The sequence below is a fragment of the Paroedura picta genome, chromosome 3, assembly GCF_049243985.1.
Source record: "Paroedura picta isolate Pp20150507F chromosome 3, Ppicta_v3.0, whole genome shotgun sequence".
Taxonomy (NCBI): domain Eukaryota; kingdom Metazoa; phylum Chordata; class Lepidosauria; order Squamata; family Gekkonidae; genus Paroedura; species Paroedura picta.
The window spans coordinates 152,117,396-152,140,465 of record NC_135371.1 but is presented as its reverse complement, the minus strand read 5'-3'; the positions used below and the strand labels follow the sequence as shown (position 1 = coordinate 152,140,465).

At 42.9% G+C, this 23,070-nt stretch overlaps 2 protein-coding genes and 1 long non-coding RNA gene across 8 annotated transcripts in view; 2 read left to right on the top strand and 1 right to left on the bottom strand.

Moving 5' to 3' along the window:
* SMIM36 (small integral membrane protein 36) overlaps positions 1-2,137 on the top strand; it is a 40,714-nt gene extending 38,577 nt beyond the window's left edge. Inside the window, exon 2 of the mRNA XM_077328697.1 lies at positions 2,023-2,137. The gene's annotated coding sequence lies outside the window, so the exon portion shown is untranslated. The remainder of the gene's footprint in view (positions 1-2,022) is intronic.
* The window catches only part of LOC143833183 (uncharacterized), a 30,191-nt gene extending 22,706 nt beyond the window's left edge, over positions 1-7,485 (bottom strand). The window contains exons 1-3 of one of the 2 annotated variants that reach the window (XR_013229548.1): positions 7,361-7,485; positions 4,975-5,047; positions 2,107-2,266 (exon numbers count right to left, since the gene is read on the bottom strand). This is a non-coding gene — a long non-coding RNA (uncharacterized LOC143833183). The remainder of the gene's footprint in view (positions 1-2,106; positions 2,267-4,974; positions 5,048-7,360) is intronic. The other variant, XR_013229547.1, reaches the window with a different exon arrangement.
* Positions 2,117-23,070, top strand: part of MMD (monocyte to macrophage differentiation associated) — a 31,912-nt gene continuing 10,958 nt past the window's right edge. Inside the window, exons 1-4 of one of the 5 annotated variants that reach the window (XM_077328691.1) lie at positions 7,552-7,765; positions 9,441-9,484; positions 18,071-18,152; positions 21,468-21,628. In XM_077328691.1, the coding sequence (XP_077184806.1) occupies positions 7,640-7,765; positions 9,441-9,484; positions 18,071-18,152; positions 21,468-21,628 (413 nt within the window). In that variant the 5' untranslated portion in view covers positions 7,552-7,639. Of the gene's footprint in view, positions 2,274-7,536; positions 7,766-7,828; positions 8,855-9,440; positions 9,485-12,201; positions 12,240-18,070; positions 18,153-21,467; positions 21,629-23,070 lie in introns of those variants that run through there. The other 4 variants (XM_077328692.1, XM_077328695.1, XM_077328693.1 and 1 more) reach the window with 4 other exon arrangements.

Genomic DNA, 23,070 nt, shown 5'->3' with positions numbered 1-23,070 from the left:
CTTTTGTATACCTTTTCTAATTGTAAGAATATCTGTATAACTGTTCTCCTTGTATAATTAATTTGATGTTTGCCATTCCATTGTGGTGAGTTTATTTATTCCCACAAATCCTTAAACTATTCCTGAGTTGCCACTAGGATTGCCACTCCAGGTTGGGAAATCCATGGAGATTTGTGGGTGGAGATTGGGAAGAAGGGAGAGCTCAGCAGAGATGTGATACCACAGAATCCAGAGTTGCCATTTTCTCCAGGAGAACATCTCTGTAGTGCAGGAGAACTCCAGGCCCCAGATAGAGACTGGCCACCCAACCTATAGTAATGTACACAGCAGAGTCAGCAGAAGCAACCACTGAACCACGAGCTGTAGAACAGAGGTTTGCTTTGAAGACTTTACATTGTTGCAGCAATGAATGATAACTATATAATTTACCAAGGGAAACAATAAGTCAACCAGAAACATTCTCTCCTGCTCACTATTTCAATCCATATGCAGTGCTTTTGATCGTGAAACCCCTGGGTCTAAAAGACATGAACCATGAAGATGGGGAAGAGCATGGATAGTCCTTTGCCAGTCTTCTTATGGACCGGGAACCCTGACCTGGAAAGCCCAGGCTAGCTTGCTGTCATCGGATCTTAGAAGCTAAGCACGGTCAACTCTGGCTAGTATTTGAATGGGAAACCTCCAAGGAATATCAGGGTCATGATGTGGAGCCAGGCAATGACAAACCACTTCTGAATGTCTCTTGCCTTCAAAACCTCACAGGCCTGCCATAAGTCATAAGTTTGAGTCCATTGGCAAAAAAAAAAAAGGGGGGGGGGAGAAGTAGTAGAAGAAAAAGAGTTGGTTCTTATATGCTGCTTTTCTCTACCAGGAGTCTCAAAGTGGCTTACAATTGCATTGTTGTTTTTGTTGTTGTTGTTATTATTATTAGATTCCCTTCCCTCTCCCCACAACAGACACCCTGTGAGGTGGGTGAGGCTGAGAGAGTCCTGATATTACTGCTTGGTCAGAAGAGCTTTATCAGTGCTGTAGGGAGCCCAAGGTCACCCCAACTGGCTGCATGTGGGGAAAGAGCCGGGAATCAAACCCAGCTTGCCAGACTAGAGGCACAGTGATTAATCCCTTGTAGGTTTCAAAAGACCAGATCAGGAAAACTGAGGAACCGCTCTAACTGTCAGGAACTTCTTCCGGATATTTAGCTGAAAATTCATTTGAATTAATTTCAACCCATTGGTTCTGGTCCTACCCTTTGGGTCAACTGAAAACAACTCTGCTCCATCCTGTATTCTTTCAATATATATAATGCACTCTTGAAAACCAAGATAAAACAAAGAACTCAGTGCCTCTGCAAAACTCATTGAATCTTTCTGCACAGATGGAGAAATGAGACACCCATCCAGCAAAGCAAGCATCAAAGGGACTATTTCATTAAACTCAGCTGTTGATCTAGGAACTGTACAACAGAGCTTGCTTTGAAAAACATTATTTTTAAGTTATTTATAGTCCACCTTCCTCACTGAAATTCTAGGTCCAGGGCTTTGAAGGGCTTTGTATATGATCTCTGATGCCTTGAACTGAATCCATTGTTGTGTAGCCAATGGATTGACTACAGAAGGGAAATAACATGCATGCACTGCCTAGCTCCTGATAAGAACCGATCTGTAGCATTCTGCATGCTACAAGTCTCCAAGTTGACTATGAGGGAGATTGATGTAGAGGGTATTAAGATAGCTTTGTCTTGATGTTACATGGTGTAGATCCAGGTGGCCAGATTGGCCAAGTCAAAGTAGGGACCCATTGTGCAGACTAAACTGAGGTGGATGAAAGCATTTTTCCAGCTGTATTAAAAACTGTTAACTATATGCATACACCCTGGGAAAGGAAAAGCCAGCCATTAGGGAAAACCCTTGTTCACCAGGTCATTATCCAGCAGAACATCTATCCTTAAATGCTTTTTCCCTAGACGGCTTGTTGCCAGAGCAGTCACATGAGCAAACCTTCATTATTTCTTACTCCATACAGTTCTGGTGGGCGGACCAGTTCTTGTGCATGCCTAAACCCATAATCTGTTTTCTGAAGAGGACTGAACAAGCTCAATCAAAATACCCCGGGAGAAGGAAAGGATTCCACTCATCCGTCTGCTCTTCCATCACCTGAAAGCGTCCAGCGCTATCATCTTGCTCTTCTGTTAAGATGGCCGACAGCTCATGTAGAAGGAAAAGGCAGCCTTTGGCTAATAAGGAGCCACTTCAGACCACAGAAGATCCTGAAATGTGAGTATCCAAGTAGAGATATTAGTACATATCACATAGAGTATATTTTGGCAAATTTAATCAGCTGTAATGTTTCCTGCTTCTACACTCATTATATCCTTAAATGAGTACATCTTGGTATCTAAAGCTGTTTATCATCTTCTCACTCCCCTCATATTGAAGATATTTTTTTCTGATGCAAAGGGTTTTTTTTGGAGGGGGGGGGAGTTATATGCCAGTCTCCTGATCCAATTTCAGAGAAGAGGGAGAGAATCCATGTATCTATGACTATGTGTCTGAAGATCTGGCTTTATGGAATGTGCATGATTAGAATCGTTGTAGGGTTTACATGAAATAGATGAGCTGTCAGACATTTAGCCAACATCTTTCACCCTTGCCATGTATTTCTGTTTCTTCTCGTCTGAACTTCCAGTTACTTGGCGTGAGCATTCTGTGATATGAAGGAAGCTATTAGAACTGCAAGCCCCTCCCCCTTCAGAAACTCGGCATTGTGCCAGATTTGCATCTCTCCAAATAATGAAAAGGACATACATAATTCAAATTGACTGAGATGCTTGTTACAAAAAAAAGGGACAATAGAAACCTTTGATATATAACAAGGATAAATAATAGCAAAGCTGCCTGACTTTGTATTCTTCTTCTGTGTCTAAGTCTCAGAGGAATGGCCTTGCATGGCAGTAACTCCTGCCTTGGCCTACCTCATAGGGTTCTTGTGAAGACAAAATGGATGCTGACTTACCACTCCACTGAGTAAAAGTTTAAGCCTTCTTTCTGCTTAAGGAGTCTTCCTCCAATTTAAGTCATTCTTCCTCCAATGGAATTGCCACTTAAACAGGAGGAAGGAAGTTCCTCTAGCCTCAGGCTAAATATATGCCAGTCTCCTGATCCAATTTCAGAGAAGAGGGAGAGAATACATATTTTATTTATGGACCACAGAGAAGCTTATATTTGCAGCCATGGTATTGTGTGGCTACACACATATACACACACAATGTTTCCTTTTGTTCTAATGTCCACAAATATACTATGATTCTGCCCAAAGTGCTATAATTAAAGGCTATTGCTACCTGGGTTGTTAGTTTAAAAAGATAACTTTTTCAATTGCGTCTGGCCACACTGAGGACCCTAATATAGACTTGGGACTTAATTGCTTGTAAAGTGTATAGTATTAGAATACAGAATTAGTTAAGAATTATATTGTCTTGATGTTTTTAGGGATGGGATTGTGTATTTTATTATATTTTATTGTGAACCGCCGGAAGCCAGCTTGTTGGGAATGGTGGTATATAAATCTAAATATAAATAAAATAAATAAGATCAAAGGTATGACATCCATGACTGAAGCCTGGGGGTGGGGGGTTCCTTCAAAGCTAATTTGATTGGGGAAATGGCACTGGGGTAGATGATCATTAACCCTTTCCTCCCACATTGTATTCCTGATCGAAATCCCATGCATTAGATTAAGGTACTATAAACTTAACTGGAGAGGGAAAGCAGTGGGTCTATCATCCATCATTTTTTCTCTGTGCATCTAATAGCAGCTTCAGAGAGGCTGGCAAATAAAGGAATCTGAGCAGGTGGAAAATAGTAATAGCATTGTATTACATGGGGAGGAGATATTACAAAATCCTTGTGTTTGTTGGATGGTGACTTTGAATTAGAGAAGCGTTTCTTAACTTTTTTACCATTGAGAAACCCCTGAACCATTTGTCGGGATTCGAGAACCCCCAGAAGTGGTGCAATCGTGCAGAATATAGTTGAGAAGCATGGCTGTGTACATGCTCATCTGGGGCACCTCCCCTTCCCACCCTCTCCAGGCCTATCATTAGCCATTTGGGGAGGAGTGGGTAGGTCGACATGACCATATATGATAACTCAAAAATGTTGAACACATTTTTAAATATATTAAAAATTAATTAACTCCAGCTCATTCAGAAAACCTTTCCAGGGCCATCAAGAAACCCCAGGGTTTTATGAAACCCTGGTTGAGAAAGCATGGCTCAGTGGGAATGTTTAGTCTTCTCCAGCAAGCTCTTTTCTCTTTGCCACCAGAGCACCAGATAGAAATCATGGCTGCCTTCCACTCCATAGAGCACCCCATAGAACTTGCTATAGGCTCTGTTGCAATACTCATATGTATTTACATAAGTCACATGATTTCACAAATGGCTCCACAGGACACTCGAGGAGAAAACAGAGTGGGAAGCAATTGCTGTTTCTGCCTGTCTGCTCTGGTTGCAAGAACAAATAGGCATGCATGAATCCGGGAGGCACAAAACTCCCATTGAAGCTCTGATTCAAAGTTCTTGTGTTGTGCAGTTCTGACCCACTATTGTTAGATGCTTTGAACCTTGTTGGCAATGATACCAGTTCCCAGGAACAATGACGTTTTAGCCCTTTGTATTTAATTATCTTCTTTCCTGCTTTGCTATCATTATTCTGTAATGAACGTCTGCCTAATCTTAATCCCTTTTTTGTCCCCATATGCCCTGAAATATTTTGTCCCCGTTTTGTCAGTCCTTTATTTTCAGCTGAAGTAGATTAGCTTCAAACACTGGTTCTGTTTGAAAACCAGACAAAAAAGCCATGAGTGTTTCTTTCCCTCTTTCCTTGTCATATGATAGAAAATATTTGCTAGCCAGCTTGGTACATTTTGTTGTTTTTTAATTTTTTTAAAGGAAATTTTTGTTCAGCCACGTACTTTCTTTCTCCTACAAGTCAGCCTGTAGTTTGCTGTGTCCCAAATGACCGAAACCAAAGTTATTTCTTGTCTTCTAGGGAAAATAAATTGTTATGTTTGCTTCTTGACTTTGCATACTTCTACTTAAAAAGCAAGAGGAAGACACAAACCTGATACCCATTTCCTGTAACTTGCTCCCTTGAAGCTGGAAGAATATTAATGCGACCTAACCGCGTGGGAAACACCTGATAATGTGCATTTTTAACTATGCCAAGAAGGGCAATTCAATAGAACAATCCCTTGTGCTTGTATTTTATTTACATGGTTGGATCATTTAAACCAGTGGTCCCCAACATGATGGCTGTCAGCACCATGACACCTGCTGATATGCTTCCTCGCATCTAGCTACTGCTTTCCTAGACTGTCTCTTCCCTTAAAGCTAAGAACCAACCCTGACTTTCTTCCAGTTCAGTAGGGTAGGAGACGGTTCAGAAGTCCTGAGGTATTCTTTCCGTGACTACAAGGAGCACCAGTTTGGAAACAGCTGCCTCCATTGTGGAACCTCCCAATGTGTTGTGACTGGACCCTTAGAACAGTCATGTTGTTGTGGCAACCAAAATTTCATTCTCAGATGTTAAAAGATGCCCAATAGTTTGGGAAAACCCTGATGTAAACATTCTTCCATGGGAGTTGTTTATGGCAACAAGAACATATAAAGGTCAAGTATTATAGATCCTCCAGGCTCCAAGGTAATAGTAACTAGCTCTATCAAACTTCTCACTAACAAATTTGGAGTAAAATTCTATCTTCCTCTGCCTTTCCTTCTGAACATTTTGTGTGTGGAGAAACCTTGAAAGGCCTTCATAAACAGGATATAAATAGCCAGCCTTGGGCCATTTCTTACTCAGCATGTCTACAAATATGCGTTAATATATGCATTTTCTAATTCTACCAGGTCTCTTCTGCCTATAAAAGTTCACTCAAGATAACGTTTTTAGCTAGCTTTTTCTGTCTCCCACCCTAGAGGGTAAAACAACAGTAATGCACTTTATTAGATCTATCCAAGACCATGTAATGGGATGTTAATGTACTTATATAGCTGGCTCTGATTAAAAAAAGACTCATCCCCAAACTCATGCACCCTTTCTAGAGCCTGTTGCTCACAAGATACACAGTCCAGGATTGATCCTAAAGATCAATTCACAGAAAATGGACGTAAGTCTTCCTGTCAAAGTCATATGGCAGGATCACACACAGCTAAAATCAATGTCCATGCTTTATTTAATGTGGGACTTGAAACTCTCTGGCCATTGAATGGGTTCTAGAAGCAGCCTCTGACACAACCAACATTCAAATAATAAAATCCTAAAATTTCTACAATCTTCCGAGCCCAGCCTAACCTGGCTGTTTCCACCCATGTTGCTACAGAATGAGTCAGTCAAGCTGACTATTAAGTTATGCTACATAGGAGGTAGGCTGTCATTTGACCAGTAATTCCACTAGCATCTTTAAGACCAACAAAGTTTGATTCAAGGTATAAGCTATTTTGTGTTAGAGCGCTCTTCCTCAGATACACTGAAACAGAATATCATAAGCTATTAGGAAACGTGGACGGGAAGGGGTTGCCAGGAAGGGCTGTTTAATGTCACTTGTGCATCTTGACGCTAACCAGCCTCTCCTGGCAACTATCCCCTCCCCACTTCCTATTGGAAATTCTGTTTCTCTGTATCTAGGGAGTGTCCCTACACACAAAAGCTTATCCCCAGAATTAAACATCGTTGGTCATAAAGAGGCCACTGGACCAGGGATGATTTAAGGATTTGCGGGACGCTAGGAATTGCAGCGGGAGCAACCCCACGGTGGAAAGGGGTGTCACTCCAAGTGTCCTTAAAAAGGAAAATGGGGGGCGAAGAGAGGCTAAGGCCCTGATCCATGGGCGGGAGGCACTGCGTGGGACCCCGGGAAACGCAGCCCATGCTACATGTGCCACGAGGATAAACCGGCCTGGCACTGGACCGTCGCTACAGACCGACGCGGCTACCCACCCCAATGCATTCCCTTCGGAAACTTCCCCCAGGACTGCAATGGGCTTAGACCGCCATAAGCCTCCCCCGCCAGTCATATGTTGGGATAGATGTGACGGGGGAAGAGGGGGGGGGGCGTCGCATGAGTCTCTCGCTGTGCAACGCTGGACCGCCTCCCTTATCGCTGGGGAAGCGTCTCGGGCGGCCGCCAGATATGCCCGCCCGAGGCCAATTCCCCCCACCCCACCCCGGGGGGGGGAGGGAGGGAGGGAGGGAGGGCGTCAGTCAGGCCGTGTCATCGTGACTCATCCCCTTCCCCATTGACATGGCCGGGGGGGGGGGTGGGAGAGGGGGCTGGGTCGCACCCTGAGCTCCTCTTTTACCTCAGCCGCCGCCGCCGCTTCCCGCCCCCGACCCAGCCTTTGCCGCCCGCCTATTGTTCTCCCTCCTTCCCGCCCAACTAGCGGGCGGCTCTGGGCGGGAGGCGGAGCTCCTTCGCCGGCCTCGGCCGACACGGGGGGCGGGTGGGCGACAGCGGGAGGCGCTCCTCCGCCGCCGTCGCTGCCGCCGCTCTTTCCGCGTCCCAGGCAGCCCGGGGCCGCTCTCGCCGCCGCCGCCTCCTGCTGCTGCTCCGTCTGCCTCCGCTCGAGGCTGGGAAGCCAATGAGGGCCCGGACTCCGGCCCTCGCCGCCTCAGGAGCCGCCCGCAGCCCCCCGTGCCGACCCCCAGCGCGAGCGGAGGCGGGCGGGCGGGAGCCTCATGCGGCGGCTCCAGGAGAGGTTCCGGCGGTGAGTGGTTGGGACGGGGGCTGGAGGGGGGATCGCCCAGGAGGGGGCATGTGAAGGCAGCCGAGTTGCCCGTCAGCTCGTGGGGAATCCGGATTCTCCTTCGGACCCTAATTGCCGCCCTCCCCGAGTCCCTTTGTGGGGTGCTCAGGACCGCTCGTGGCAGATGCTGGGCTTCCTTCCCTCCGCCTTACAGTATTCGACTCCTGTTCTGCATTCAGGGGAGTTGGATGCCTGTGGGGCTTAAAATTTTTTTAAAGTTCAAAGCGTGGTTTGGGGGGTTGGCCTTAGGGGTTGCAATTTCCAGATCTCCACTGATCAGGCCAAAAAGATTGCCTTCTTTGACTTGCATGATTTAGCCCTTAGTAGCCTATCCTGTGATCTGAAGAGTAAAAGGGTGTTTCCTTTTGATAGTTGAAGGGTGTGTGTATCTGGGTGGGCTTGTGATGCGGGCAGGAGTACCGCGTAGTGGTAGTAATTCCAGAGTATGTACAGCCTTGTTTATGTGGCACCCAGGGTTCAAAGCATCGCATCTCCATTGGTTTTTACTGCAGAGCAATCCTCCTTTGTGTGCGATTTGTCTTCTGCGTTTCTGAGTCACTTGTCTTGCATCCCAAGAGGGAATCAAGGCCTTTGCCAGATACTGGTTCAGAAGCTCTACCCTGTGGGTTGCCTGTTTTCATAGTGGGATGGCTTCCATCTATGGAAAGATTTCTCCTCATAACACTGTTAGTGTAAAGAAGCTGTTGAATACGGAGAATTCGGGGGATGCTCTTTGAAAACTGTTAGAGAGCTTGTCAGGTATGTAATTTGAATGTGTCTTGGCTGGACTGGGATGAAAAAACATACTTGCCGAGCATTATTCAGTCATGCTTGTAAACAGGAGTCCCTCTTCAGTTAATTTCCCCTTGATGGACAGCTTATTTTATTGCAGAACATCTTGGGTATTGTCATATCGTACACATAATGCTTAAACCTGTTGCATCTCCACTGATGGAACAGTGTTCTTTCTGTACTGTCTCTTGGAGCACTTGAGCAGAGTTGTTCCTCTTGCCGAAGTGCATGATGCCATGTCCTCTTCGTTTTCTGCAGGTAAATTTATAATGAGCTTGCAACGCCCTCAACAAAATAAGTATTGTGGAAATGTCACCACACTGACCCAGATATATGATAGCAGGAACACGGCTCACAAAGTTGCAACATGAATGCCCAGAAAGCACATTTTTGTATCTAAGGGATGTTGTGTTCACAGCTCCTACTAAAAACCTTTGCCCAACTATGGAACTGTGTTTTCATGCAAATATCTCTTAGTGCTGAGGAGATCATTTGTCTGTGGGTTTTGTCTACGTTTCTCTGCAACCTTGGGGCACCCATATGACCTTCAACTACCAATGTTCGTGGGAGTTTTGTTGAATTGAGGGAGGCACATGCACCTGGCTTAGCTGTGGAACCATTCTGATTATTGCACTTCTTGAGGGTGTGCTTTTTATTCCCCCTGTGCATCTAATAATTGTGCATTTTCTTGTCCTGCTATGAAGAATTGAAGTGGGGTTTTCATGGTCAGATATAGTTGTTGAAATCTTGGATTTTTGAGTATCAACACTGCACACAGTTGCTATTTGGAGAGCCTCTTAAAATTTACACAGCATTCAGAAGTATTGGCTGTTTTCTTTCTTAGTTGCTGAGAAAAGAGGGTAGACCTTTGCTGAGTGGTAAGAAGAGGTGAGTGTTCTTCTTTTGCTTGTAGAAAGGAAATGGATCGTGATGAAATATGAAGTTTTTCTATTTTGAACTGGGTGAAAGTTCATATATCCGGTGTTTCATTCATTTTGTTTGAACTAAGCTTCCCTTTTTATGCACAGCTGTAAGCGATTTTTCTGCATTTATCATTATCCTGAATGTCTGACACTTCCACTTCTTTGTTGGTCTTAAAGGTGCTAACTGGACTCAATTTTTGTTGTGACACTTCCACAAGACAGGGTTGATCTGTTTTTGTTAGCTGTTTCCAACTTTGGAAAGAGGGGCAAGTGAAGAAAGTGAAAAACAATATAGATCTAGAATCCTACTAAAGACGGGTCAGCTCAGATCAGAAACAAAGTTGTTTGGGAATAAATGTTTGCATTTGGTGCTGAATATGTTATAAAAGAAGCCTGTCTTTTATTCTAATGTATATATCTTTTCTGCAGCTATTATAGTATTATGCTGTTGAGAAATATACTTGACAGTCAAAGGAGGAAAAGGGACATGGAATGGACAGCAGTGCTTAGTTAGAAGTATGAGAGGATATGCTGCATGCATGGATTGCCCCTGCATGAGACAGTGTTGTCTGGCTGTCTTCCTCTTGTTTGCTCAGTTTTGTTGTCCTTCCTTTGTACAACCTGTTAAGAGCAAATAGATCTTTCTTGCAAATGCAGAACTGTTGGTTGTCAGTAAGGAGGTATAATGTGAAATGTGAGGTCCAGTCATGAAGCAGATAGATGTGTTGCACTGCCGTACTTGTAACCAATTCCAGTTCACCTTTGGTATGCCCTCTGCTTCTGGGAAGGCGACTTAACACTTTGGCTGGGGCTAGAAAATATCCAAGTACAGAGGTTCCAATACCCAACCCCTCAGAGCCAATATATTTTTATGGACCAGCCTAGCCAAAAGTTAAGTATATCGTACCATCAGCAGTGATCCATGCCAGAAGTTTTTAAAGGTAAAAGTAAAGGTATCCCCTGTGCAAGCACTGCGTCATGTCTGACCCTTGGGGTGACGCCCTCTAGCGTTTTCATGGCAGACTCAATATGGGGTGGTTTGCCAGTGCCTTCCCCAGTCATTACCATTTACCCCCCAGCAGCTAAGCTGGGTACTCATTTTACCGACCTCGGAAGGATGGAAGGATGAGTCAACCTTGAGCTGGCTGCTGGGATTGAACTCCCAGCCTCATGGGCAGAGGTTCAGACTGCATGTCTGCTGCCTTACCATTCTGCGCCACAAGAAGTTTTTACTGACCCCCTATCTGGGATTTTTGGGCAACTTCTGTGTGGCACACTATAGCCATTCCAGATTTTAAAATCGCCAACCATTGCTCTGTGAAAGTAGATCACCCATTGGTAGTTATGGAGCAGTAGGGAGTCTGTCGTTAACAACAAGTAGTTAGATCTCTAAAATAATTTGCATGGCCAGTTAAACGTTTACCAGCCTTCTAATCTTCCTCTCTTATCCATTACAAAAGCTATGAAGTACATCACGTTTGATCAGGATTACATTTGATCTTGCAGTCTAACAAGATATGCATAGAATTGTGCTTTGTATTTAGATCTGCAGTGGAAGCAGATGTCAGAGAGTATTTAGTAAGAGAGTATTTAATAAAATACCTAATTTAAAATACATAAGCAACCCTGAACACTAATCTAATCAAATAGCAAAACATTAGCTAGTAATATTTGACCTGACAATGCAAAGAACAGGCACTGGTCCTTTTAGGGTATTTATTGATAAAATATTCATTAGAATCCAGGATCAACAGCTCAATTATGCCATTTGGAAAGATGATAACTTTAGCTGTTTGATGTGCATAGCCAAGTTGGATTCCTTTGGTCCATTTCAGGTGTGTCTTTGTGGAAAACTTTTATCCAGTGGCTTCCACAGAGAACTGAAATCCAAATGTAAAATAGAAGGAAACTGAAGAAATCTTAATATGTAGACCATGAGGGAATACCTTCTAAAGACTGTTGCAACTACATTGTTTTATTGTAGCATAATTCGATTTGATGTCTTCGCGCTTCTGTGAGTGAGGGAGAAGCATACAGTAATTCTGGGTTGGTAGGAGAAAATGGCAAGTGACCAAATAATGGTTTGCCATCAGGACACGAAAACTGGGTGCAAAATAGCAATATTGCTGAGTCAGGCCATATTTCATGATAATATTCTGCATGGTCCAGACGAATACTGGTTACTGAGACTAACACTGGTATCTAATGTTTAGGCACCAAGATAGCCAGGCTTTTTAAAGACACTGGTATGTTTGTAGCCATGTAACTTAAACTGAGTAAAATAGTAGATGATATAAATGATACCTCCCCCGATCATCTTCATCATCATTATCATCATCATCATTATTATTAAAATGTATGTTCAGACCAGTGGTGACTTGCATGGGTTTGCTACTTTCAGACTGGAGGAAACAGACATCCTGCAGCTAGAAAAAAGAGGGGGAGCTCACATTTCTCAAGCGCTGAGATGAAGTCACTTAAGTATACAGTAAATGGGGAAAAGCTTCAGAGAAAAAGGAGTTTCTCTTTGTCTATCTGAGTTCTTAAACGGCAATAGCAAATGCAGGCAAAGCAAAAAAGTGACCCTTGGGGGAGACTGTGGAGAAAGCTTTAAAAATAAACTTGCTGTACAATATTTTTCTCAGGCCTTTAACCTACGCATTTTTTTTTTTTATTTTCCAGCCACCATTTAAAGCCTCCACGTGTCATGAAATTAGCAGGTATGCTCTATAATTCTGTGTGAGCATAAAAAGACTCCTGCAGGGTTGAACTAAGGTTACACTTTGTCCAGCATCCTAATTCCACAGTGGCTCAGCAGTTGCTCCCTAGAGCATAAACAGAGCATAAAGGCAATAGGACAACCAGCATTCTTTTTATTCTCAGTCCCTTATCTGTACCATAGGATTTTCCTCTTTCATAGCTGCTACACATTCAGTTGATGTCTTCGTTGAGTTGTATATCATAACATGTTGACCACGTATTGAAGAGATATACCCACATGGCACACCACATGTAAGGTGTCCTGTTCCTACTAATTTTGTAACATAGGAACTACACTTTGGTGGTCAGAGAGCTTTGAGCTGAGGGTTTTGTGTTTGGGCATTCTGTTTCTAATGCACTGGAATATTCTCACAAATGGGGAGTCAAATATTTTGTTTATTGTTCTGTGTGAAAGCTCTGATCCCTACATGTATGCAACAAATATGTATGGTTTAGGGGCCAAACAAGATGCAGCTGGGGTGCACTCATCCTCTTCACACGTAAGTCTGCCTAGTCATATATAAAACAACATCCGGAAGGACGTTGATACCTCTGTTAGTGGTATTAACCCACTTCTGCAAACCATGACTGGCTTTCTGGTAGTCTGACTCCCGATGTGACTTCTCTCTCAGCTGGCCTCCAGTTCTGAAAGAGACTATTTTAAAGAGATACGGATTTTGCTGGAAGGGAGAGGGGAGTAGCAAAAGACACAGGTGAATTTATTGCCCATTTTCCATGTGTTTTACTTTGTTATAAAAAATCACATTGACTCTACTACGAAAAGGAGGTGGATCCAGAAGTCTTTACATGGGTTGAATCTCAGCCCCTCTACTGCCCTCTCTCAACATGACCCTCCCCCCCCCTTTTGTTTTCTCTCAGTCTCCAGTGATGGCATCCATTTCCCCTCCCTTACAAAGCGTCTCAACAGTCCATTAACTGAGTATATTTTGTGGAACATTAGGGCCCCTATGAGAGTTTAAATATAGTCCAGCCTCTGTTATGTTGTGATCAGTATACATTATTTCTCAGGTATACAGTTTGGGCTGTGGCTTTATAAAATCCCTTGTGGATTGTGCATAAATGAAAATTGAACATTCTAAGTGGTATTTTAAAAACTGTTGGCAACGTTATTTCAGTAGTACAAAGTGTGACCCAAGTTAGATATTGGAATGGGGAATTTAGAAGAAGAAGAGTTGGGTTTTATATCCTGCTGAAAGAAGTTTCAAATTGCCTTCCGTTCCTCTCTCTGCAATAGGCACCCTGTGAGGTGGGTAGGGCTGAGAAAGCCTTGGAAGAACTGCTTTGTGAGAACAGTTCTATCAGGATTGTGATGAGCCCAAGGTCACCCAGGTTGCATATGGAGGAGCAGGGAATCAGACCTGGCTGGCCAGATTAGAAGTCTCCTCTCTTAATCACTATACCAAGCTAGCAAGAGGGGTAATAACAGGATCTCCACCAGTGTATACCGGGGTTATTCCTTTAGAAACCCTCAATGAACCAGACAAAAATAAATGAAAATGGTTTTTATTAAAAGAAATTTAAAGTAATTAACCAACTTGCTCACAAAATCAAAATATCACAGAATCACAGAATCATAGAGTTGGAAGGGGCCATAAAGGCCATCTAGTCCAACCCCCTGCTCAACGCAGGATCAGCCCTAAGCATCCTAAAGCATCCAAGAAAAGTGTGTATCCAACCTTTGCTTGAAGACTGCCAGTGAAGGGGAGTTCACCTCCTCCTTAGGCAGCCTATTCCACTGCTGAACTACTCTGACTGTGAATTTTAAACCCATTACTACAAGTACAACGATATAGGCTAGATATCACACATGCAAGATTAGAAAAACAAGGTTGAGAGGGTGCAATAGGGGATTATAGGGGAAAATATAAAGTATAGCTACCATCACAGCGTGAAGCCCACTGGAGAAATGAGCAATGTCTGTGGAAAAAAGTGAAGCCTGTAAGCATGTTGGGATGAGCATATAGGATCCAAGAACACTCCCCCCCCCCTTCAATGATGGGCCCACATAGAGTTGGGTGTGTATGGAGAATCCCAAAGAATGCGGGGGGCAGGGCGGGGGTTGGTGCATGGCATAAGTAGCAAGATTTGTATCCTGAAGCTAAATGTGGGTGTTGTAGTCCATAAAATAATGCACTTGAGGTGATTGTAGGTGCACGATAAAGAAACTGGAAAACATGTGCTGTTCTTGTCTGGTTTGAGACAAAAACCTTGGGAGGAGCTCCAGAGTTTTCTCAAACCTGTAATTTCCCTGGGTGGATCCTTAATGAATTTGCCAGGAAAAGAGACCAAATCCATAATTGCATTACTTGAATGAAACCGAAAACGCACGTGGTTTCTTGATGACCCTTAGATTGTGAGACAGGATGCTGACTAGATGTGGCAGGCTTGTTAGTGATTGTCTAATTGAATTTGCTAGATGAAAAGGATAGAGTCTCTTGTGGCACTGAGTGGTAAGGCAGCAGACATGCAGTCTGAAAGCTCTGCCCATAAGGCTGGGAGTTCAATCCCAGCAGCTGGCTCAAGGTTGACTCAGCCTTCCGTCCTTCTGAGGTTGGTAAAATGAGTACCCAGCTTGCTGGGGGGTAAACGGTAATGACTGGGGAAGGCACTGGCAAACCACCCCGTATTGAGTCTGCCATGAAAACGCTAGAGGGCGTCACCCTAAGGGTCAGACATGAATCAGTGCTTGCACAGGGGATACCTTTAGATGAAAAAGAAGAAGCTTTCAGGGTGATGCAATTAGGATTCCTTTTGTCCTGCAGAAATGCTTCACGGTTTTGCATGGGGAGAAAGAGGTTAACAGCCCCTACAGGCTTGCAGTTATTTATTTATTTATTTATTTATTTATTTATTTATTTATTTATTTATTTATTTATTTATTTATTTATTTATTTATATTTTTATACCGTCCTTCCCTACGGCTCTGGGCGGTTTACATAAAACATTTTTGAACATTCACATAGAACACTATCAAAATCAATAACAAAAATCAATATAACAACATAACAATAACAACAAAATATCAACTGGAACAATTAGAGCAGCACTTCAACAATAACTTGACAATCCCTCAGTCGGTTCGTTCCCTCAGTCTGGGGGGCACCTGTAGGTGTTATGGCTCAGTCGGCTCCACCAAATGTTATCGGGACTGAAGAGGCCAGGCAGCTCCTGGAAGCATGGCATCAGGCTAGCATGTGGATTTTTGTATTTCTGTTTTGGAAGCAGACAGCAATTGTGTATATTTTGGCCAGGCAATATGATTTCAGAGCAGTGTGGAGGCGAACTTGGGGAAGAGTCTTTGCAGCTAGACTAATTCTCAAAATGAGGAGGAACGTGGCTACTAACAAAATAACCATTGATCTATAAGAGCACGTCTTCTGTTTATAGCAGGTGATTTACTGAAAACTGGAATTGCATTAAGTGCAACATGTTTTGAACTGATGTGATATAAAAGTGACCAGTTTCTTGCATATGGTGATGCGTTTGCTGATGAGAAGAATCCTCTGAATGACCTTTTTCTTCTGTAGAAGATTATGGGAGCAAGCCTGAGCAGGTTTACTCAGAAGTATTCTCCACTAGGTCTTATTCCTGGGCTTTCTGACTTCCACACTAAAAGTTGAGTATGTTCATTTATGAAAATATTTATACTCCACCTTTCCTCTTGGCTCAAGGTGGCTTACAGTAATAATCAGAACATTATAAGTCAATACCAAGATTATAAGAAAAACACAAATTGTTCCGCCCGCCCCACAGATGCCTGCAGTTCTTAACCTATTAAAAGTCCTGGCAATTAAACAAGATTTACAGCACCTCCCAAAGATTTTGCATATAATCTCCCCCTTCAATGAATACACCATACATTTAACTTTAGGTTTTTAACTCTTGAAGAACATTCGTTAGCAGTTTTAAATGTCAGTTTTGTAATACTTCTCACACTCTAAGACAGTGGTCCCCAACCTTTTTATCACCGGGGACCGGTCAACGCTTGACAATTTTACTGAGGCCCAGGGGGATAGACTTTTGTCGAGCGATGCCGACGCTGCCAGAGCCCCTGCTCCACTTTCCTGCCGACGCTCCTGACTTCCCACCACCCACTGGGGGGCACTGCCAGCAGCAGCTGTGCAGTGCCACATTGAGGGGGAGCCCCAACCATGGCAGCCACTGGAGAGCACCAAAGGTGAGTCGGCGGTAGAGTGGCAGGGCAGCCCCCGAGGCAGCAGCTGGGGAGGAGAACAAAGAAGAGCCGTGGCCCCATACCGACTGATCCACGGACTGGGACCAGTCCCCGGACCGGGGGTTGGGAACCACTGCTCCAAGATACTTCAGTTCCAAATGGTTTCTAAGATGAAAGACTATTAGCGTTTTCGGTGGATTCAAATTTAATGTCCATGGCAATCTCATGTGATGACTGACTGCCAAAATCAAAGTAATTATGTCCTGACTGAGCAGTGTCAAACACACTAATGAATTATGCATTAACTTCCTGATAATTATAACTAGATGGAAGAGATTTGTTTATTTAATTAATTGACTTGAGGATTTTGGGCTTCCTCTGATTTGTTGACTACCCATTTCCTTTTTAGAATTTTCATTTGTTTGGACATGGCATACTTGTTGACATTTACTTTGTGAAGTGCCGTAAACAATCAAAAATATCAGAACTTGCATCTTAAATGAACGGCTGTGATTGGGTCACAGGAGTGGTTCACTGCTGGGCAGCTGTTTCAGCTGCTAGGTGAGGAGAGGAGAGGATAGCAACGTGAAAGAAGGCAAGAGACATGTTCTGTGGCTTCCAATCATGTTCTGGCTTCCTAGTGACTTTAAGAGGGATTAAGTGTGGCTAACTTTACTGTGCATAGATTGGTCGCTGAGGTCGGGACTGGAGCTGTGCTGGCCTGCAGCAGCATAACAAAGTTTGAGTTCAATGGCACCTTTAAGAACAACAAAGTGTAATTCTGGGATATAAGCTTTTGTGTGCAGCACGCTGGTTAACCTCTGGGCTTCTGATGTTGGGTTCATCAGGCTAATCTTGTTGCCCCAGTCCAGAGAAATACTGTGTTTTAACTAATTTGATTTCCTTTCTATTTTAATTAATGTCTGTATTTTAATATACCTCTGTTCAACTCCACGTCTCCTCTTGTCTGCAAAAGCTGACTTCCTTTACTTGTTTTCACAAGGGAAATGTGGAAGAAGATGATGACACAAATTAGTATTTATGACAATTTTTTTTTCAATACTTGTTTCTAAATGGAATATGACTGAATACTGGTCCTAAAGAGATCTGCTAACTTTGGCAGTATTGAGCCCTTTTTTCCTTCTTAAACTAATTTGATGGGGACTTTTTGTCCAAATTCCTGTTCAGAAAAGTTTCAGTGTTATTATTAAAGGTAAAGGTATAAGCACCAAGTCATGCCAGATCCTTGGGGTGACGCCCTCTAGCGTTTTCATGGCAGACTCAATACAGGGTGGTTTTGCCATTCCCTTCCCCAGTCATTACCGTTTACCCCCCTGCAAGCTGGGTACTCATTTTACCGACCTCGGAAGGATGGAAGGCTGAGTCAACCTTGAGCCAGCTCCTGGGATCGAACTCCCAGCCTCATGCTGTCTCCCAGCTTCAGACAGCATGTCAGTTGCCTTACCACCCTGTTATTATAGAGCCCCTTCAATGATCAGTAGCGAGAATATTAAATATTAACCCACTGAATAAGTGTATTCATTACAACCTTTTAAGTATCCATTTATGTAAACTGTGTCTCAATTGTCTCCACAGATTCATGAACCATCCGGCTCCAGCAAACAGCCGTTACAAACCCACTTGCTATGAGCATGCTGCTAACTGTTATACTCATGCGGTAAGTAAATTGACTTACTGGCAGCACAATCTCTGTGGTATTTAAATTGCTCAAATTCCCATCTGTGTTAGATTTTATTGTGTTTAAATCGTGATTCAATACAAGCCAGTACTGGGAAGAACCAATAATATGGGCACAACGTTGCTGACCTAAGTACCTGTTCTGGGAGCACAGAGTACAAAAACTCAATTGATTTTATTTACCGATTCAGCCGTTCATTAATCTGGTCTGTATTTAGGAACTGACGATTCCCTAAAGCCTTGTGAAAACTGATCCTCACTAAATTAATGATTGCCAAACGCTCATTTGACCACTTTGGAAAGATTTATTTTTTAAATGTTTTGGCAGGTTTTCTGAACCAAGCAGCAGCAGCGGTCATTGTATATCAAAGCATACACTCCATGTCAAAACAAGCTCATAAATAATTCTCCAAATGTTTTCAGCCAGGAAAAACATTTGTTAATCTGCATGCCCATGCATATCGTGCATTAATAACATGTTACCTAAAAGTGGAAAAGAATGCCTTGCTAATTGGTATAATGCTGGAGGAGCTTTTTTCTTTCTCAGGTGAGCAAGTGTTCTCAAGGCTGGGTTGTTAAGTTTATTTTTCAGTAGCACAGGTGACTTGCAAAGGACACTTTTGTGCTATGTAAATTTCTGTTTAAATATCAGAATTAGGATGTTGAGCAGTTATATGTGATTATAGAAGATCCCTTTGCATCTCATTGTCTTAGAATCCCAGTTCATAATAGCTAATATGGGTACTTTTTCCTCTGGTGATAATTGCATGATTGTCTACTGTTAACGTTCGAGGTTTTTTTCTTTACTGCATTGACTCTTTTATTGGGAATGGGGTTGCAGTCCTTGTAGGTTTGCAGCTTAACCAGGCAGAATCTTAAAGGGTTTTTCTTAAGTGACCCACACGTATGTGCAAAGTGTAAGATGTTCACATGATTAAATGTCAGTGTTTTTTTCAAAGATATCACCATGAACAATGAACTCAGACACATTCCCAGTCAAGGTGGAAGCCTTGACTGGGAATTGGCATCATTTCTTTACCCCTCCCCAGCAAAGTGTTTTATGGTTGTTTTAAGAACTAATAGGAAGGTTTATCTGAACAAGAGCTAGACTATCTCAGCTGAAAAATCCTTCTGCTACTTCTGCATAACCCTCATTTTATTTCAAGTCTGTCTTGTTCAGTGTAGTCACCGGCCATGATCAAATAGCTTGGTTGACAATTTTGTCTAGCATTTTTATCTTGTTTATGTCTGTAACTCTGCAGCCAATTGCACATACATAGTAAATCAAAAGGATTTGCACAAGTACGGCTGCAACCTGCCTGTTCTGTTTTTAATATCTGGTTTAACAGATACACGTTGAAATTTACATGTTCTAGTCACGGTCTTGGCAAAGAGGCTGCAGATGGGCATCCCCACCAGATTGTATCAGCAGTAAAGGGGAGTACAAGCTGGCCTGTACCTGTGTCCCCCGGATAAACGGCAGCATTGCTCTCCTGAATGTAAAGCTATCACAATGGAAGCAGGAGCTCTGTAAAGAAGGCTACAGATCAACAGACATGGCTAGAGGGAACAGTGGGTGGAAAAGGCTGAGGAAGAGGGAGAGCTTCTGTCCAGCACCTCAACCTCAAAGAGCCCTACCAGGGAGAAGCCCCATTACCAGTGGTTATTAGTGAACTGGGAGATCACCAACGGCAGGCATGTTACGCATGCAAAGGCAGAGGATTTGGTAGAAATGATGGTGGTGTGCCCTGCCTTTCACCAAGTCCCCTGAGACAGTTGACAGCAGTCCCCTGGAATACTGGTTATGCAAGGCTGTCATCTGGCCAGACCTCTGTTGCATGGTCATGGGTCCTGAATCTGCCTCACATCCAGATTGCAGCAAAGGAGAGGACTTGGCAATCATATGGGTGATATATGTGGGTCCTCACTTAGCCATGACACCCAGTAACTTAGTTCCTCAGCTTTGGGTGGGCAGAGATAGGGTGGCTCAGAGCCCAAGTCCACCTAACACCCAAGCTTCAGGAGGAGAGAAGAGTTCATAGGTTTGAGGGTTTAAAATGCGGGTCCTTACTCAGCCAAGACACCCGTTTGCTAAATTCTGAGCCCCCCTTAGACCTAAACCCCAGCAGGAATAAATGAATGTTCTTTGCTAACCTGGTTTTAACAAGTTCATTGCCTCTCTGCATGGCTGTGAACAAAAACTGAACCTACTGAGGGATTGTCAAGCTATTGTTGAAGTGCCGTTCTAATTGTTCCAGTTGATGTGTTGTTATTGTTATACTGTTATATTGATTTTGATAGTGTTCTATATGAATGTTCAAAAATGTTTTATGTAAACCGCCCAGAGCCGTAGGGAAGGGCGGTATAAAAATATAAATAAATAAATAAATAAATAAAATAAAGATGAGAGGATGTGGAGCTGAGAGTATATAATACCTTTCTGATTCCATAGATCAGAATGGAAACTCTGTTATTGGTAGCCAGCAATGTCTATTAAGCTTTGAAGGGCTCCTATTGGTGTTTCCAAGGCTGGAGAATTCTTCTTGTTGCTTTGGCGTTCTGTAAACAGTTTAATTGAACAGAGATAGTCTGTCCGGAAATGTATCCATTCATGAGCCTCCACTAATGGCAACAAAGTCCGCGGAATGTTTGTTCTGGGAAGCCTTCCGTGAACATTGCTTTCCAAACCATGAATCAGCCAAACTTTATGTCTGTGCCCATCCCTGGACTCCAATTACAAAGCTTGGCCATTAGCATGTCCTGTTCTTGGGTGCTTTTCACTAATGTTAATATAGCATTGACACCATTAAATAGGAACCAGGAGAATTTGTGGTTGTTTTTTTAAGTAAAGGTATTATATATACATAAATATGTCTCGAAGTATTTGCATTAGTCTCTGTCAGCAATTCCTACACATTTTGCTTGCTCAGTGAAGTTTGCAAAGTGTTAATTTCAGCATATTTTAATTCCAAACACAGTATACTGTTTGGCACTGCTTGTAGTTTGTCTTTTTAGGGGGAGGGGGAGGCTGACAGCAGTTCTGTAACCTTCAGTCAAAATAAATTCTTAAAAGGTTAACAGCTGAAGAAGGTAAAGGAGATGTGGGCCTCTGATTCTATGACAAAGATTAAGATAGCAGTGCTGCACCCGTGAACAAATTATCTGCTGTTTTTCAAAATCTCTTTCCAGTTGGCTGGAAAGGAGAAGTTTGTTTTAAGCACAGAACACGGAATGACAGAAGGCATGAAATGTGAAAAGTGAAGACAGCTAATAACTTGTTCTTCTTTTGTTTTAGTTCCTCATTGTTCCAGCAATTGTGGGCAGTGCTCTCCTCCATCGTCTCTCTGATGACCGGTGGGAAAAGATAACTGCATGGATGTATGGAGTTGGCCTTTGTGCACTCTTCATTGTATCCACAGGGTTTCATATAATTTCCTGGAAAAAAAGTCATCTGAGGTATAAACCAAGCTCTCCTTTGGATTGTAGATGTGCCCTGCCTGCTCGTTTCTAATGGGGTTTCTTCAACAAGTGGCAAACCTGTGGGACTGTGAACTGGCAGTGGAGTTTGCACACATCTAAGCCAGTTTACTTCAGTGGGATGTAGTTCTGCCTAGGATTGCACTAACAGGCACTAACAGCAGTTAGCAGGAAAACTCATAGGTCTGGGTCTCCTGTATCTTACAGCCTCCTCTAGCTTAGAATCATAGAATTATAGAATTATAGAGTTGGAAGAGACCTCCTGGGTCATCTAGTCCAACCTCCTGCACCTTGCAGGACACTCACAACCCTATCGCTCATCCACTGTAACCTGCCACCCCCTTGAGCCTTCACAGAATCAGCCTTTCCATCAGATGGCTATCTAGCTACCAATCAACTGGCAGCCTATACTATAGTGGGTACTGGTGTGACAATATCTCACATTTTGGAGCACTTGTCCAAAGAGATGCACTTGTTAGCTTCAAAAAGTATTTTTAAAGCCTTCATCTGAGTCTTGACAATTATTTACTAGCTCTAAATCAGGTATCCAGGAGATAGAGAATGTGGATCATGACTGTGCCCAAAAAAACCCCACCTTTGGTTGTGCAATGCAAATTAGTCTAATATAGCCTTTAGATCAGGGGTAGTCAACCTGTGGTCCTCCAGATGTCCATGGGCTACAATTCCCATGAGCAAATGCTGGCAGGGGCTCATGGGAAATGTAGTCCATGAACATCTGGAGGACCACAGGTTGACTACCCCTACTTAGATTTTAAAATGGAATCTAGAGGCCGGGAAATGTGAACTGCCCATGTTGCAGAACAGTTTCTAAATTGAGACATTTAAAATGTTTTGAATACATCCTAAGCTGCCGATATTAGCGAAAATGCAAGTGACAGACGATAGTTCCAGGCAAGATTTATTTATTATATTTATTTATATTTATATAATAAGATATATTATATATAATTATATACAACAAGATACTGTTAATTTTGTTTTGAGAGTTCACTTTTTAATTTCCAGTGACAATGATTATACAAACCAGTTTAAAAGAGCAGTCAGTGATAATTTGCTCGTGACATTGCAGCTTCTGTTTCACCACCTCTGGACTCTTGCATGTATACACATGACTTTTTAAACTCTTGATGGGTTGGGTTTAAGTTCTGTATGAGTAAGAGCAGAGGCTCCCGCATGCCTGTTTTTCCTGTGGCATGCCTCTTACATTTACATCCTCTGCCACTCACATGTACCCATGTGCACATTGACTTAATTCTCCTCTGTGAATATACATAGGAATTCCCTTTCAAAGAAAGTAAGGACATCATCCTATGACCTTACTCAATGCAAAATGTTTATTGGGCTCCCTGCCTTTCCAGCTTATAGCTTTCTAATTCTGTATCACATGCTACAGTGAGTTC